The sequence below is a fragment of the Saccopteryx leptura genome, chromosome 13 (assembly GCF_036850995.1).
Source record: "Saccopteryx leptura isolate mSacLep1 chromosome 13, mSacLep1_pri_phased_curated, whole genome shotgun sequence".
In the NCBI taxonomy this organism is placed as follows: domain Eukaryota; kingdom Metazoa; phylum Chordata; class Mammalia; order Chiroptera; family Emballonuridae; genus Saccopteryx; species Saccopteryx leptura.
The window spans coordinates 23,570,763-23,588,797 of record NC_089515.1 but is presented as its reverse complement, the minus strand read 5'-3'; the positions used below and the strand labels follow the sequence as shown (position 1 = coordinate 23,588,797).

General features: G+C 43.2%; 1 protein-coding gene across 4 annotated transcripts in view; it reads right to left on the bottom strand.

The window, feature by feature from the left end:
• Positions 1-282: 282 nt before the first annotated feature.
• STN1 (STN1 subunit of CST complex) overlaps positions 283-18,035 on the bottom strand; it is a 105,419-nt gene continuing 87,666 nt past the window's right edge. For 2 of the 4 annotated variants that reach the window (XM_066354528.1, XM_066354526.1), the window contains exons 8-10: positions 16,922-17,044; positions 11,852-11,924; positions 285-2,045 (exon numbers count right to left, since the gene is read on the bottom strand). In XM_066354528.1, coding sequence (XP_066210625.1) covers positions 1,888-2,045; positions 11,852-11,924; positions 16,922-17,044 — 354 coding nt within the window. In that variant the 3' untranslated portion in view covers positions 285-1,887. Of the gene's footprint in view, positions 2,046-11,851; positions 11,925-16,921; positions 17,045-18,035 lie in introns of all 4 variants that reach the window. The other 2 variants (XM_066354530.1, XM_066354529.1) reach the window with 2 other exon arrangements.

The window sequence follows — 18,035 nt, the reverse complement described above, 5'->3', positions numbered from 1 at the left end:
AATTATAGAATTCTAAATTATATAACAATGTACATCTTGTGCACTCATCCTTTCACACCTGTGTGATCTTTGTGGGATAAACCCTAGATGTGGGGTTGCCACATGCAAGGTATGTATGCCTTTTTCTTTTTTGTATTTTTCCGAAGTTAGAAGTGGGAGGCAGTCAGACAGACTCCCACATGCACCTGACCAGGATCCACCTGGCATGCCCACCAGGGGGCGATGCTCTGCCCATCTGGGGTGTTGCTCCCATTGCAGCAGGAGCCATTCTAGCACCTGAGGCAGAGGCCACAGAGCCGTCCTCAGCACCCAGGCCAACTTTGCTCCAATGGAGCCTTGGCTGTGGGACGGGAAGAGAGATAGAGAGGAAGGGGAGAGGGGGAAGGGTGGAGAAGCAGATGGGCACTTCTCCTGTGTGCCCTGATGGGAATTGAACCCAGGACTTCCACATACTGGGCTGATGCTCTACTGCTGAGCCAACTGGCCAGGGCCTGTATGCTCTTTTAATCTCTGATTCAAGACTCCTTCCTGGCAGTTCTTAAAACCTGAGATGATTCAACATGGAACAGCCAGGGACCTCAAGGATGAACCACTGGGACGGCAATCCAGGCAGATCCTGTTCTACAGGACAGGGAGGGTTCAGGACAGCCATCTGGGTTATCGCTGTTAGAAATAAGGCAGAGGAGGTTTGGGTCAAATCAGAAAAGTCCACGACAGGAAGCCATCTTTTGGTACTAGCCTTCTGCCTGACATATGGAGCTGCAGCTGACTTCTGAGTTTAAAAACATGCCATTTCTACATAGAATAGAAAAACTCTCCAGGCCCACAGGCTCTCCAGCAGAGCCAATAAGAGCTTATTACGCCAAGAGCAAATGTAGCAGACAAAAGCAGCTGTGCCTTTTGTGAAATGACTGTAATTAACTCCAAATCTTTCCCCACTTTATTTTTGCAGGCTGGATTTGTCATCTTGCTGTTCAAACAAGCCCATTACATGCCTCAGATTTTTCCTTTACCTTGCCATTCTGAGCAGCAGCATGACTCCACCACCTGTCTGGGCACGTACTGAATCTTTAAACGGTGTCAGGATGTGCTGCACATTCAGTGATAGCCTTGAAAGTAACATCTACCACCACCAGATGATTGGCTGAAAACCTCCAGGAACTTCAGGGCAGTAATGGCAATGTATTTAGTCACATCTATCCTCAATGCAGAGAAAAGCAGAGACACCTTTTGACTTGGAAAAAAAATGACAAAGCCATGCCTTGGATCCGTTTATTGACTCTCTGGGCGGGTCTGTGAAAAGCATTCACCCCAGGCTTCATGATCCGCTGCTGCTGCTTGACCCCTGACAATTGCAGTTCAGCAAAACTCATTCAGGGAGAGCTAGTTCCCTATACCGGGTTCTTAACCATTGAAGCAGACCCATAAGAATGTTCCCAATAGTCTGAAGATTTAAAAAGTTTTAGATCTCTGTGGTCTGGCTGCATGGTCTTCAGTTCCCACCGGCCATGGGTTTGCTTTACCACGTGATGGCCCTTTACTGTGATAGAGCCCCATCCACACGCACCAATTCAGCCACCAACACTGTCTCCTCCCCTTCTGTTTTGCAAAGGATGCCCAGTCCACTCAGGAGGTCAACAGAGAGGGTTTTCTTGTATGTCATGACTGAGATTAAAGTTATTTTATCCCAAGAATACAGCAGGTAGAAGGCAGCCTATAGAATGTATGCCAAATTCCATTCCTCAAATGGCCATACTTCAGAGTTGATTGTAAGATAACTGCCTCCCAACATACAAGCTTCTGAACAATGTTCACACTCAGGCCTGGGAGTAAGCACCACTTGGTGTTCCTCCCTGGCCAGCCACAGCGGGCTGCCAGCGCCTGCACTCAGAAGGCTATGTAGTACTGCTCCATCGTGCTGACGACGTCGCTCTGGTCCTCCAGCAGCTCCAGCACCTGCTGCAGCACGGGCTCACTCAGGCCTGGGCTGAGGCTCAGACGAGCGCAGGCCAAGATGTGCAGGAAGTGGCAGCCCTTCTCCATGTCTGCAGGTAAAAGGCAGTTGGCTAAGCTCAGACATTCCTGTCAGACCCTCCTCTCTCTTCTCTCCCTCAAAGTCAAAGCCCTTCTCCATATCTGCTGAATCAGAACCTGGACCTTAATAAGATCTCTGGATGGTTCTTATGCACATAAAGTCAGAGATGCACTGGCCTAGATTATCAGCAAAAACAAAACAAAAAACCTGTTCTCAGGCCCGTCAATGGACCCACTGCTCAGGGACTCAGGCCTTCAACTTGCAAGGATTCCCAATCAACAATTTTATATCCATAATCAAATGGATTTTGTGTGTGTGTGTGTGTGTGTGTGTGTGTGTATGTGTGGCAGAGACAGAATCAGAGAGAGGGACAGATAGAAACAGAAATGAAGGGAGAGAGATGAGAAACATCAATTCTTCGTTGCGGTTCCTTAGTTGTTCATTGATTTCTCGTATGTGCCTTGACTGGGGAGGGGAGGCTACAGCAGACTCAGTGGCCCCTTGCTCGAGCCAGAGACCTTGGGCTCAAGCTGGTGAGCCTTGCTCAAACCAGAAGAGCCCGCGCTCAAGCTGGCGACCTCGAGGTATCGAACCTGCGTCCTCCATGTCCCAATCCGGCACTCTATCCACTGCGCCACCGCCTGGTCAGGCATCAAATGGATTTTTACTGCTTGATAGTCTTTTTTCTCCAATGCCATTACATGTATAAGTGCGTGTATTCTGTGCAGAGTCCCTAGCTTCCCAGGTGGGTCCCACTTGAGACTGTGACAGCAGAGCCAGTTTATAACAGCCTCCATGTTCTCTCTTATCTCCTGGCTGATGGCATTGCTACGAGAAGAAGGAACTCCTAACTTTGGTCTGTTTCATTAGTCTTGGCATAGGCTTCCAAGAAGGTTTGTGACAGTTCTAGTCAACTCTTACCCTCCACTCAAAGCTAAGACCATTTGATATACAGTGATAAAAGTTCAGGGTTAGTGACTTCTTTCCTAGTTGAAATCAATGATTTAGAGTAGTAGTATGCACACTCAAGTTGTGACCATCAGAAGATCATGAAATCAATTTAGTGGGTTGTGATTAGCATTCCTTTCTTACCAAACAGACTAAACTAGAAAATTACAGAATGTACTGCATTATAGGTCAGATAGATCTTATTTTGTTAAACTATTTATTTTATTTTTTTCTTTTTGGGTGAGAGGAAGATAGTGAGACAGACTCCCACATGCGCCTCGAACAGGATCCACCCTGAAACCCGTCTTGGGCTGATGCTCAAGTATGAAGCTATTTTTGTGCCTGAGGCTGCAGCACTCCAACCGAGCTATCCTTAGTGCCTGGGCCAATCGAACCAGTTGCTGCAGGAGAGAAGGGCGAGAAGGGGGAGAGGGAGAGGAGGAAAAGCAGATGATTGCTTCTCTTGTGGGCCCTGACTGGGACTCAAAAACCCTGGACATCCAGATACTGGGCCGATGTTCTATCCACTAAGCCACTGGCCAGGGCCCAAACTATTTCTAAGTATATAATTTACACCTATCTATCTATTTCTAAGTATGTAATTTATACCTATCTATTTGTTATACTACAATGATAGAACTTTTTGGGTCATGATGTAAAAATGCTGTAACTGCAAGTCAAAGTGAAACCACATTACTAAAAACAAACCCTCCCCAACTTTCCCTTTATGGCCCCATGGCAAGGCCAGGCTCAGCCTCTCACTCTCCACAGTCACTGAATGTCTTTGAATGACAAAACGTTTTGGGCTCCAGGAAGGTGCCCAAAGAGGTATTGTGCTGTTGGCTAAATCATGTTTTGGGAGTTGGTGTAGTACCTTTGTGGCTTTGGGCAAGTCATAGTATCTTCACGATTCAGTTTTCTCACCTACAGAAAGGGAGGCTGGGGAGTGGGGGGCACCTGTGAGGTCTTTTCCAGCTCAAAGGCTCAGAGACTATCCCAGGCAGCAGCCTGGGCTAACAAAGATTTGCTAAATTCTGACCTCTGGTGGCTCTGTCAACTCATTATTCCTCCCAGTTGGGATTACTGTTGGAAAACTTGTCATCTTCACTTGTCTCCACATTTCCAGTTTCTTCAACATTCATTTGATAACAATTTCCTGAACACCTACTATGTGTGTAGTGTCGAAATAAAGGGAGCAGCTGCTGACCAGGTGCTTCTGCAGTGGACAGTGTTGACCTGGGACACTGAGGACCAGGTTGGAAACCCATGGTTGCTGGCTTAAGCCCAAAGGTCACTGGCTTGAGCAAGGGGTCACTGGCTCAGCTGGAGCCCTCCAGTCAAGGCACATATGAGAAACTATCAATGAACAACTAAAGTGCCACAACTATGAGTTGATGTTTCTCATCTCTCTTCTTTCCTGTCTCTTTCCTACTAAAACAAAACAAAACAAAGAGAAGAGTGCAGGTGGAGAGCTGACTCTGGAGTCCAACAGATGCAAATCAAGTCCAGGTTCTATGACTGGGACAAAGTGGTTCACATCTCAGTCAGTTTCCTTATTTGTAAAGTGCGAACAAAATCACCTACTTCACTGGTAGTCGTGTGGATGAAAGGAGACCTGTGCTAGGTGCTTCTTACACGACCATGACTATCATCAAAGCCATAACCTAAGAAGATGCTCATAACCTAGTCCCTGCTCAAAAGAATCTTCAACTCTTCCCAAAGGCCTTAAACCATTTCTTCAGGAAGGCCATTTGGCTGCCTAAGATTGTCTGGTAAGGCTGTTCACTAAGTGTCCTTTTGGTTACACAGACAGAACTAGTTAGTTCTTCTTCAAATGTTTGATAGAATTCACCAGTGAAGCCATCAGGTCCAGGGCTTTCCTTTCTTGGGAGATTTTAAATTACCAATTCAATCTCCTTACTAATTATAGATCTATTTAGATTTCCCGTTTGTCCATGATTTAGTTTTGGTGGGTTTTGTTTCTAGGAATCTGTCCATTTCATCTGGTGTACATTTGTTCACAGTATTCCCTTATAGTCCTTTTTATTTTAGTATTGAAGAATCAGTACTAATGTCTTCATTTTCATTTCTGCTTTTAGTATTTGAGTCTTCTCTTTTTACTTCTTAGCCCACCTAGCTAAAGGTTTGGCAATTTTGATCTTTTCAGAGAACCGATTTTTGGTGTCAAAGATTTTTTCTATTGTTTTTCTATTCTGTTTCATTTATCTTTGCTCTAATCATTATTTCCACTCTTCTGCTCTTTGGATTTAACTTGTTCATCTTTGTCTAGTTCCTTAAATTGTAAAGTTAGGTTGTTGAGATCTTTCTTGTTTTTTAAAGCGGATAGCTATAAAGCTCTTCTTAGCACCTCTTTTGCTGTGTCCACAAGTTTTGATATGTTCTGTTTTCGTTTTCAATCATCTCTAAATATTTTCTAATTTGCCTTGTGATTTTTCTCTGATCTATTGGCTGTTTAAAAGTGTTATTTAATTTCCACCAATTTGTGTGAATTTTCCAGTTTTACTCCTGTTACTGACTTCTAACTTCATCCCGTTGTGGTCAGAGAAGATACTTTGTATGATGTCCATCTTTTAAAATCTATTGAGACTTAATTAGTGGCCTAACATATTGTCTATCCTGGATAATGTCCCATGTACCCTTGAGAAGAATGTGCATTCTGTTACTGGGTAGTGTGTTGTATACGTCTGGTAGGCCTAGTTGATTTATTGTGAAAATTTCTCTATTTCCTTCCTTATCTTCTGTCTGGTAGTTCTATACATTTTAGAAAGTGGGGTACTGAAAGTTTCCAACTATTGTAGAACTGTCTATATTTTTCCCTTCAAGTCTGTTAGTTTTTGCTTCATATATTTTGATGGTTTGTTGTTAGGTAAATAAATGTTCATAATTCCTATATCTTCTTGGAGTATCGACTCTTTCATTAATGTACAATGTTTTGTGACTTAAAATCTATTTTATTTGATATTAATATAGCCACCCCTACTCTCTTTTGGTTACTATTGACATTGGACATTCTTTTCCATCCTTTCACTTTCAATCTATTAGTGCTTGGCTCTAAAGGGAGTCTCTTATAGATAGCATATAGTTGCAGCATGTTTTTAACCTTTCTGCCAATTTCTGTCTTTTGATTGGGGGTTTAATCTGTCTGCATTTAAAATAATTACTGATAAGAAAGGACTTACTTCTGTCATTTTGCTATTTGTTTTCTATACGTCTTACATCCTTTTGTCCCTCATTTCCTGCATTATTGTCTTTTATGTTTAGTTGTTTTTTTGTAGTGAAACATTTAAGTTCCTTCTCATTTCCCTTTGCATATATTTTCTATCTACTGGGGATTATATTTAACACCCTCAAGTTCTAACACCCTAATTTGAATTTATTTCAGCTTAACTTCAATAACATATCAAAATTGTTCCTTTGTAGCTCTGTCCCTACCCCTTTCAGTTGATGCCACAAAACTGCAATACATCTTTATACATGGTGAGCCTAAGACATAAACTAGTAATTCTTTTAAATGTATTAATCTCTTAAATTATGCTTAAGAAAATAAACTGTGTAGTTAAGTCACAATAACAAGTTTTTAGACTAATATTTGTGTTAATCTCTAAAATTAGGTATAAAACAAAAAGTGGAATTACAAACCATTGTTATAATACTAGCTTTTATAGTCGCCCAAGTATCGACCTTTATTGAGAACTTTATTTCTTCATAAGACTCTGTGTTACTGTCCAGTGTCTTTTCATTTCACCCTGCTGGGTTTCCTTGAGTATTTCTTGCAGAGCAGGTCTAGTGGTAACAAACTCCCTTAGCTTTTGTTTACTGTAGAATGTCTTGATTTCTCCTTTACTTTTTTCCATTGATTTGAGAGAGAGATAGGGGAAGTGAGAGTTCCTCATGAGAAATCTTCTGCCAGTCTTATTGATGATCCCTTGTATGTGACAAGTTGCTCTATCTTCCTGTTTTCAAGATTCTCTCTTTGTCTTTCAAAGGTTTGATTATTATATGTCTTGATATATTCTTTTTTTTTTGACAGAGACAGAGAGAGGAACAGACAGAGACAGACAGGAAGGGAGAGAAATGAGAAGCATCAATTCTTCGGTATGGCTCCTTAGTCTCCTTAGTTGTTCACTGATTGCTTTCTCATATGTACCTTGACCAGGGGGCTACAGCAGAGTAACCCCTTGCTCAAGCCAGCACCCTTGGGTTCAAGCCAGTGATTGTGGGGTCATGACCATGATCCCAAGCTCAAGCCAGAGACTCCATGCTCAAGCCAGCAACCTCAGGGTTTCAAACCTAGGTCTTCCGCGTGCCAGTCTGACGCTCTCTCCACTGCACCACGGCTTGGTCAGACACTGTTTTCTTTTTGAGTTCATCTTGGAGTTCACTGAAATTCTTGGATATTTATATTCACGATTTTCATCAAATTAGGAAATTTTTCAGCCATTATTTCTTCAAATATTCTCTCTGCCCCTTTCTCTCATTGCCTTCTGGGACTCACACAATGCATATGCTGGTCCACTTCATGGTGTCCCATTGGACCATTAAGTTCTGTTCACTTTTCTTCACTGTAAGTTTGCTGATTCTTCTGCCTGTCTAAATCTGACTTTAAATCACTCTAGTAAATTCTTCAAGTTAGTTCTTGTACTTTTAGCTCCAAATTTTTATTTTTAATTTTTTTCTAGGTTTTCTATCTCTTTATATTTCCATTTTGTTCATTCATTATTTTCTTGACTTTCTCCAGATCTGCCTTTACTTCTCTGAGCATCTTTAAGACAGTTACTTTAAAGTGTTTGTCTAGCATATACCATTAGGTATTTTCAGGGACACTTTATATTATTATTATGTTATATTAATTTATATATTTATTTTATATTATTATTATGTTAATGTATATATTTTTCCATTTGAATGGGCCATACTTTGCTGTTTCTTTCTATGTATTATAATTTTTAATTAAAAACATTTGAATCTAATAATGTGGTAACTTTGGAGATCAGATTCTCCCCCATCCCCATGGCTTGCTGTTTTATGTTATTATTTTTTTATTGTTGCAGGCTATCTCTGTGCCAAAGATCAGCTTGAGATATAAATTTATGGTCTTTTCAGGTCTTTTTCTGAGCCGGCACCTTTCCCTGGGTATGTGTGATCACTTTCTAATTTCTCCCATCCATGCAGTAGCTTTGTATGCATTAGTACTTTAAATTCCCTGGAAGTCACTTCAGCTGGGGGGGGGGGGGGGGGGGCTGCAACACTGGGAGGAGGTGCAACAACAATGGCTACGTGCCTCTGTGCCAGCTCCTCTGAAATGAGAAGCAGCAATCAGCGATCAGAACACAGATCCCTGATATTTTGAGGACAGGTTCCTTTTTGCCCATTTGAGCTCCCACAATCTCTGTGCAAGCTATTCCAGGCACAAGTGCACATGGCTGGGGTGAGGGATAGGTAGCTGTTACTAAGAGTTGAAAATTGACTGAAATTAACACCAATTTACTGTCTCTTGGAAGTTACAAACCTTCAGTGAACTTCAGAGTTTCAAAATAGTTACATCAGACAGATGCAACTGTTGCCAAAGTGGGGAGACAGTTTCCTGGTGCTTCCTACTCTGCCATCTTCATAATAGTTTTATAAAACACCAATTTACTTAATCCTCATAACAATCAATCATATAGGCAATATTATCCACATTTACATGTAAAGAAACAGAGGCACGGACTTATCCAAGGTCAACAGCAGCAAAGTGGCAGAGCTAGGATTCAAACCTAGGCAAGGTGGCCCCAGGCAAGCTGGGGCACGTCTGTAGATAAGCCCAGTACTGGTGCTTTAGGGACCTAAAACAAGCCTCAGGTTTACAGTCCTTTTGTTATTGTAGCTTTGACCTTTGCTTAAATACTTATACATGACTAAAGATTTTAAAGTATGCCACTAATCACCTTGACAAGGAAAAACTGAATGCTCTATTCTGTATGAAAGGTTAGAAATGAACAAAAGGTCCAGGAATAATGGTTAGATAAAGGTCAAATATCTATTTATATGTACAATAGAATGTGTACAGCTATTAAAAAGGTTGAGATACTTTTATATGTACTATTGCCGATGACCTCTAGAAACCAATGTTAGATTTAAAATACAAGGTGTAGAATACTGTTACATGCTAATCTTAACTTGTGCTTTTAAAAATAAACTATATAAATATGTTTGTTAGTGTATATAACAGCTATAGAAAGATATGCAGGAAACTAGTAACAATTATTGCCTTTGGAAAGGGGAACACAGAGCTTGGGTCTCATGCTGGGAGGGTGTTGGTCAAATAAGTTTGTAAATATGATACATATGTTTGCTCACTTATAGTTTGCATTGGGTGTGGTGGACAGGCTGTAAGCAGGCAGGGTCATTATAGCTTAAGGCTTAGTTTTAAGACTAAGCTTTTCCCCACACCCTTGACTGTTGCATGATAGGGGTGATGCACTCTTATGAGGAATCCCATTTATGCGTTAGGTAAGTGGCTTTGTATCAGAGACTTTCTTATTTGTAGATTGGCTTAATGGTTTGGGTTTCTACAATATAAAATGGGGCAGACCGGGGCTTGCTCTCTTGGTTCCTGAGATTAGCATTAGAGAGGAGAGCAGAGAAAGGCCATGTGGAGGAGAGGAGAAGCAGCTAAGACGGCAGAGTGCTGAAGGAGAAGCCAGTTTGAGCAGAGAGAAGGAGATGGGAAACAGAGGTGAATAAGGCTGGTGAGCTAGAAATCTTGATTCTAGGAAACTCGGATAAGTCAGTAGCTTTGTGAGCACTGAATGAGTGGGTTTTGGGGCCCAGTGTGTGTTTTTACTTGCTTGCCAGGCGCAAGCTAGGATTAAAGCTAATGGCCCACCAGTTCTTGGCTCTGTTGTTTCATTACCATCTGTCCGAATCAAATGCAAACCTGTACGGGCCAGGCAGCTGTGATGGTGGCCGTGGCTACTGGCTTTACAGAGGGTGTCGAACGTTTCTGCATGTAGTTTTACACTGCTTGACTTTTCATCATGTGCATACATTATTATTCAGAATAATTTTTCTAATGTCATAGATGTTTCCTGTGAGAAGGAAAGGTCACAGTAGACTCCCAGACAGTCCCTACAAGGTATTTTTCTTGGTTTTGTCAGTTACTCAAGCCCCAGAATTCAGCTCCTGGGAATTTACTAGTTCCAGGGAATTGGTTTATGGCTGTTAGAGGTTCCCACCTAGAGCCTGAGTGAGAGACTGTCCGCTGTGCCACACACACTCACCAATGCAGGAGCTGGCCTGGGAATTAGAAGTGGATATAAAACCCGCCACTTTACAGACCCTCATGTCACTGAGGCTGCTTGGTTCTCCTCAGAAATGAAGTGTGAGTTCCTTTCATTTACTTTACCAGGCCCCAGGATTATTTCAATTCATCCTGTCCCTAATGCAGATCAAAATAAGTATTTGACAGGTGGCCCGGGACTGGGAAGAGTACAGGAGTGTCACACGGGGAGCAGCCTCTTGTCTCTCTGGTTGAAAAACCCACATTTCACAGCTCTTAAAAGCTCCTTAAATTGTGGGTAGACAGGTATTTAACCCAACTACAGGATACTTGTTCTTACTGTTCTTTATGCAGTGAACTAAAGCCAGAAACCTTGTATTCAAATAACCGGTTGCTTTATTTTAAGATCTGTCATCATGGCACTCTGGGCTCTCACCTCATCAGTTCTTAAAGGCTAAATAGGGCTGCATATCAAACACCCGGGCTAGAAACCTGGTCCAGCTCTACCCAGTGACTCAGCCTGGAATTGGTCCAGGCCCCAGGATATATGGGCCAAAAGGACCGGAGGTGGACTTCTCCGGAGAGAAAGCAAGCAAGAGGAGACTTGTGGTCATTAACAAGGCTCTTCACTTTTCTTCTAGTGTCATTTGTTAACATACGCTAACATTTGTTATTAGGTGGTGTGCAAAAGACAGACTTTAAAACGTCACCTTTAGGCCTAGCCTGTGGTGGCGCAGTGGGTAAAGCGCTGACCTGGAATGCTGAGGTAGCCAGTTCAAAACCCCAGGCTTGCCTAGTCAAGGCACATATAGGAGTTGATGCTTTCTGCTTCTCCCCCCTCTCTCTCTGTCTCTCTGTGTGTCTCCTGTCTCTAAAATGAATAAAATCTAAAAAAAAAAATTTTTTTTTTTTAAATAAAATGGCACCTTTAGGACTGATCATTTAAAAAAAAAGAAAAAGACTGATCAGTTTACACAGGATTTAAAGACAGGACTTAATGTCTGTGTTAGACCAGCTACAGTTTGAGTTTCTAACCACTAGGGGCTGATCTAGCTCCACTAAAACCAATTATTTTCTAAACCATTTCTTTTGCAAATTATTTGGTTTCACGACAACTGAATTACACCAGCTGTAATGTCTAGAACCATTCCTGTCAACACTGAGGGCCTGAGGTCAGAAGAGAAGGAAATTTCAGGTTTTGGTTTAAAGACAAGGGGCAAGAGTAGAACAAGAAACACCACAAACCAGCGAGAACGTGAGAGCCAGCAGGACATCAGAAAGCCTGCGCCCAGGGGCAGGCCTCAGTCCATCAGGATCACCTGAGGAGCTCACCTGTCGTGCCCCCAAACTCCATGAAGCAGCATCCCCACAAGTGGGATCTGAGCACCGAATGTTCAAAAAACCTTCAAGGTTGAATTTTATGTGGAGCCAACGTCCAGATGAGCCTAACACTCACTTTGGAGAGGAGGGAACTGAGGCTCTGAGGGGCAGGTGTCTCCACCAGTCATACTCTGAGTCACTACTGGGGAAAGCCCCGGCTCCGCCTCTGTTGCCAAGGCAGCAGGACACCCGCCCACACCACTTACGATTTGGTTTCTGGCAGTCTTCTTGAATGATGCGGTGGATCTGTCTGTGCAGTGCTTTGTCTTCTCTGGTTACCTAAATAGGAAAAGAAGTTCGGAGAGAAAGCGTCCTTAAGGAACACGGAGGTTGTGTCACTCTGACTCCTAAATTAGTATTTAAGATAGTTTCATAACAATCATCATTCCTACACCAATAATGTGGTTTTTAATACTTGGCCTGTTGTCAAACCAGCTCTGTCCCTCAGCAGCTCACTGCTCTGTACCGACTCAGAGGTATGTTCTTCAGGGGGCAGTTCACTGGGGCCATGATATGAAGAGTAACTGGAATATATATATATTTTAATGTTCATTTTATTGATTTCAGAGAGAGAGAGAAAGGGAAAGAGAGAAAGACAGGAACATCAATCTATTCCTGCATATACCCTGAGCAGGGATTGATCGAATCAGTAACTTCTGTGCTTTGGGATGAGGTATCAGGCCAGGGCAAGAGAACGTAATACTTTTAAGGAAAAACTTTCATCTTAAATATTCATAACACATTCATAAAATTTCTATTTGTTATATATATAATTTTATTTATTTATTTTTGTATTTTTCTGAAGTGAGAAGTGGAGGGTGGGGGGAGGGGGAAGAGGCAGACAGACAGACTCCTGCATGCGCCTGACCAGGATCCACCCAGCATGCCCACCAGGGGGCGATGCTCGGCCCCTCTGGGGCGTTGCTCCACTGCAATTGGAGCCATTCTAACTCCTCAGCCGGAGGCCATGGAGTTGTCCTCAGAGCCCAAGCCAACTTTGCTCCAATGGAGCCCTGGCTGTGGGAGGGGAAGAGAGAGAGGGAGGAGAGGGGGAGGGGTGGAGAAGCAGATGGGCACTTCTCCTGTGTGCCCTGGCCGGGAATTGAACCCAGGACTTCCACACACCAGGCCAATGCTCTACTGCTAAGCCAACTGGCCAGGGCCTTGTTTGTTTGTTTGTTTGTTGTTTGTTTACAAAGACAGAGATAGACTCAGAGAGAGATAGATAGGAACAGACAGACAGAAATGGAGAGAGATGAGAAGCATCAATCATCAGATTTTCGTTGTGACACCTTAGTTGTTCATTGATTGCTTTCTCGTATGTGTCTTTACCATGGGTCTTCAGCAGACCGAGTAACCCCTTGCTTGAGTCAGCGACCTTGGGTCCAAGCTGGTGAGCTTTGCTCAAACCGGATGAGCCCGCGCTCAAGCTGGTGACCTCAGGATCTCAAACCTGGGTCCTCTGCATCCCAGTCCGACACTCTATCCACTGCGCCACTGCCTGGTCAGGCCCTTATTTGTTGTATTTTTGAGGGAGATACAAGTGACCAATGTCTGATCTTGACCCCAGGACTCTTTTCTCTGGGCTCTGACACCTGGTCACATTTGATCAGTTTTATTCCTTCTCCTAACCGTGAGAAAAAAACAAAAGAAATAAAACTGTAAGGAAAAGCTAGCAAGAGACTAAATCTAGCCTATTCCTTGAGACCCTTTCTGTCTTCAAAGGCAAACCTAAATAGTTCCTTTCTCAACCAGCTTAGGTAAGAGCACAGCAGCAACCAACTGGGGACCCCTTCATGTTCAGTAGTAAATCTAACAACAAAACAAACAAAAAAATAGAAATGGAAAAAAAGGAAGGAAGGAAGGAAAAGAGGAAGAAAGTACAAAAAAAGCATGCAAACAAACACATACAAGGTGAGGCAAAAGTAGGTTGAGTTGTTTGTATGAAAAATAATACAATAATTAACAAAAAACACAAGAATAAACGCCGTGTTTCACGTACTCACAACTGTAAACCTGCTTCTGCCCTGCCCCATATATCAGGAGTGCTTGTTTAATAGGACTTGAGAGTAACTGGATTTAAGAATGGGCACTGATAACGCCCTCCTTTTCACAAGGTTATTGTAAAGAGTAATAAGGTAATGGGGCCAAGGGCAGGGGAATGCTGGAAAGGGCTATACAAACAGAAGTACCTACATCCTGTGATCACTCCATCACCCAGGCCAACCAGGCCAGACCCTCCAGGAAACAGACACCTACAAGGCCAGGCAGCTAAGCTGTAAGGGGAAGAGTGAAGTCAGGAAAGAAGAATGGTTTTACTGAGGAAAAGACAGCAATTATTGCTTGATTACCCCATTCCAGCTCATACTGATTCACTGGAGGAAGTGCCCTACCCCTGCCACGCCTCAGCCGTGGGCCTGCTGCTTCTCAGGAAGAGCTGCTTTCTACAGATTCAGTTGGCCAACCCCGAGCCTGCCAGGGGCAATGTGACTGGGAGTGGGTGGGTGCTGGTGTGTGTGGGGGCGAGCTTAATGTGAGCTGCCTATCACAAACTTCTCCAATCCCACAAGAGGCAACCAACTCCCACTAAGTCTTCCCATCCTGGGAGGGAGTGGACTGCACTCACCCTTGCACAGGCTGGAATACCCTTTTCAAAAACTATTCAAAAATTATTTAAAAGGTCTCTTAATTTTCACCCTGGCCGGATTACTCGGTTGGTTTGAGCATAGTCCTGAACCACAGAGGTTTTCAGTACAATCCCTGGTCAGGGCACAGACAGGAACAGATCGATGTTTCTGTCTCTCCTCCCCCCCCCTTTCTTTCTCTAAAATCAAAATAATAAAATAATAATAAAATCTCTTAATTTTAAAAAATGCTCTAAAATGGGGACTCACTAGAGTAAGTCAATATCAAGAAAATGTTCTGCCTGACCAGGCGGTGGCGCAATGGAAAGAGTGTTGGACTGGGATGCGGAAGACCCAGGTTCGAGACCCCGAGGTTGCCAGCTTGAGTGCGGGCTCATCTGGTTTGAGCAAAGCTCACTAGCTTGGACCCAAGGTCGCTGGCTCGAGCAAGGGGTTACTCGGTCTGCTGAAGGCCCACGGTCAAGGCACATATGAGAAAGCAATCAATGAACATCTAAGGTGTCGCAACAAAAAACTGATGATTGATGCTTCTCATCTCTCTTCGGTCCTGTCTGTCCCTATCTACCCCTCTCTCTGACTCTCTCTGACTCTCTGTAAAAAAAAGAAAATGTTCTATTAAGGGAAACATTCCCTCAGGAATCATGCCTGTAAACAGTGAGACTTCTGGGATGCTTCCAAGTTGTGATCCGTCTCCAGGACAATTATTGTAGCTGAAGTCACATCTACGCTACTGGTACCAATGGTCATGAGGAGCCCGACTCCAGACTGGTTCCTCCAATGTTAACATCCCTGGAGGTGGGCAAGGAGCAGTGACCTACTCCGAAGGTACAAGACAAGCAGGCACTTATACCCCCAGTGAGAGTGACGACTGGGACAAGACGCTGGGCAACCAGTCAGACTGTGTTGATTAAAAGCTTAAAGGTACATGCCTTTGTTCCAGCAATTCCTCTTTTAAGAGTCAACCTTATAGAAATACTTAACATAAGTTCAAAGAAATAGTTGTGTAAAAATACCCATAGCAACACAATTTGTGAGAGCAAAAGTTGGGAATACCATACATGTCCAGCAGAGAGAAAGGGTTAAAACATTTATGGCAAGTTCCCATAAAATGGAATATCATACAGATGTCAAAAAGAATGAGGTGAATTTGTAAGTATTTACATGGAAAGATGGTATAATGTGCGATTTTGGTGTCAAAAAAAGCTCTTAAGCATTATTTAGAGCAATGGTTCTTAACTGTCCCAAGGGACACTTGGCAATGTCTAGGGACATTTTATTTGTCACAACCAGGGTGCTGCTACTGGTATCTAGTGGGTGAAGGCCAGGGACGCTGCTAAACATCCTACAATGCAAAGCACGGCCCCCATGACAAAGAATTATCCAGCTCAAACAGTGGTGAGCTGAGAAATCCTGACTTAGAAAATGATCACATTTTCTTGGAAAACAGAAAAAGCCAAAGGAATATTTATTTATATGTGTGTATTTGTAAATGCATAAATGCCTAGAACAGGGGTCGGGAACCTTTTTGGCTGAGAGAGCCATGAACGCCACATATTTTAAAATGTAATCCCGTGAGAGCCATACAGCGACCCATGTATGTTACACATTATCCCATAAAAATTTGGTGTTGTCCCGGAGGACAGCTGTGATTGGCTCCAGCCACCCACAACCATGAACATGAGCGGTAGGAAATGAATGGATTGTAATACATGAGAATGTTTTATATTTTTCCACTGCACCACCACAGGTCAGACGAGAATGTTTTATATTTTTAACATTATTTTTTTTAATTTGTTTGTGAGCCAGATGCAGCCATCAAAAGAGCCACATCTGGCTCGCGAGCCATAGGTTTCCGATCCCTGGCCTAGAAGGATATACTGTTAAAAGTGGTACCTTGGGGGTACTTATTTTATATATCTCTTAATGACTGATTCTTAAAAACAATAAATAGAGGCCTGACTTGTGGTGGCGCAGTGGGTAAAGCATCGACCTCGAGCAGTGAGGTCACCTGTTCGAAACCCTGGTCTTGCCTGGTCAAGGCACATATAGGAGTTGATGCTTCCTGCTCCTACCCCTTTCTCTCTCTCTCTCTCTCTCTCTAAAAAGGAATAACTAGAGGCCCTGGCCAGTTGGCTCAGTGGTAGAGCGTTGGTCTGGCGTGCGGGAGTCCCAGGTTCGATTCCCAGCCAGAGCACACAGGAGAAGCGCCCATCTGCTTCTCCACCCCTCCCCCTCTCCTTCCTCTCTGTCTCTCTCTTCCCCTCCTGCAGCCGAGGGTCCATTGGAGCAAAGATGGCCCGGGCGCTGGGGATGGCTCCTTGGCCTCTGCCCCAGGCGCTAGAGTGGCTCTGGTCGCAACAGAGCGACGCCACGGAGAGGCAGAGCATTGCCCCCTGGTGGGCAGAGCGTCGCCCCCTGGTGGGAGTGCCGGGTGGATCCCGGGTCGGGCGCATGCAGGAGTCTGTCTGACTGTCTCTCCCCGTTTCCAGCTTCAGAAAATGACAAAAAAAAAAAAAAAAAAAAAAAAGGAATAACTAGAAAAAATCTAAAAAGAAGAAAATAGGTATTCTTAAATAAATATATTTGTAATTAAAGCTAAGAAGGAAAAACATTAAGTTGCAAGTCTCTTACATAGAAGAGGTTATCAAAACCACCATCTTTCTGGTAAATGAATCCTTTTTCCTTCAGGAGCTTTAGAGCGTTCTTAAATATACTGTGAATTGCCTTGGAAGTGGTGTCATTCTGAAAATCAGCCTGTGGGAAGAAAAAAAGGAAAAGAAAAAAAAACAAGTAAGTCCCATCTTACAGCACCTGAGAGCAACTCCCTAGACCAACTGGTTTATGAGTTCATCCAACAAGCTTTTTATCTGCTGAGTCAAAAGATCCAGGATGCACCAGCCCAGCAGGGTGGTATTTAGGAGGACTGGGAATTTGCTTTGGCAGGATCATGCCTGATAACTGTCCCATATTTTGGACATCTCAAAAGGACAAGCTTTATTATTATTTTTTAAACAGAACTATAAAACACTGTGTACATATTAGCCCCCCTCCCCCATTTTTTGTTAATTAAAATCATGGCTATATACAATCTCTTCCTAAGGACTTCAAAGAATTTTTACACACATTGAAGTAAGTTAGGGATTCCAGCATGTAGAAAGTATTAAATAGTCTCCTTAATTTAAATGAAGAACAATGGCCCTGGCCGGATAGCTCAGGTGGTTAGAGCACCATCCCAAAGCGCAGAGGTTGCCAGTTTGATCCCCGGTCAGGGCTCATACAGGAACCACTGTTCCTGTCTCTCTCCTGCTCTCTCTCTTCCTTTCTCTAGAGTCAATAAAATAAAATAAAATAATTTTAAAAGAACAATGACAGCAAATAGGTCTGCAGAGACCTGTCAAAGGTGAGTATGTGGGCTAAAGGTTGACAGGGGTAAAGCCAGACCACCCTATGGAAGGAACTCAGCTGCTGTCGGGTGGCTGCCTCCTCAATCTCAGTATTTCTTCCCTTCTCTAAGAGACAGGTTTGCCTAGAGAGGTCACCAGCTCATCCCACTTCTCATTCCCAAGGAAGCTCAGTTTTCCGCTATGTCCACGGTCAACTAGACTGTGTGGTTCTTGAGTCGAAGCCTTTGCACTTCATCCCGGCCACCTTCTTCCTGGCACATGGAGGGTGATCAATAAAACATTCATGTAATCAAAGAACTATTATAGAGGCTGTATGCTTCTGATTACTCCATTAGGGATTT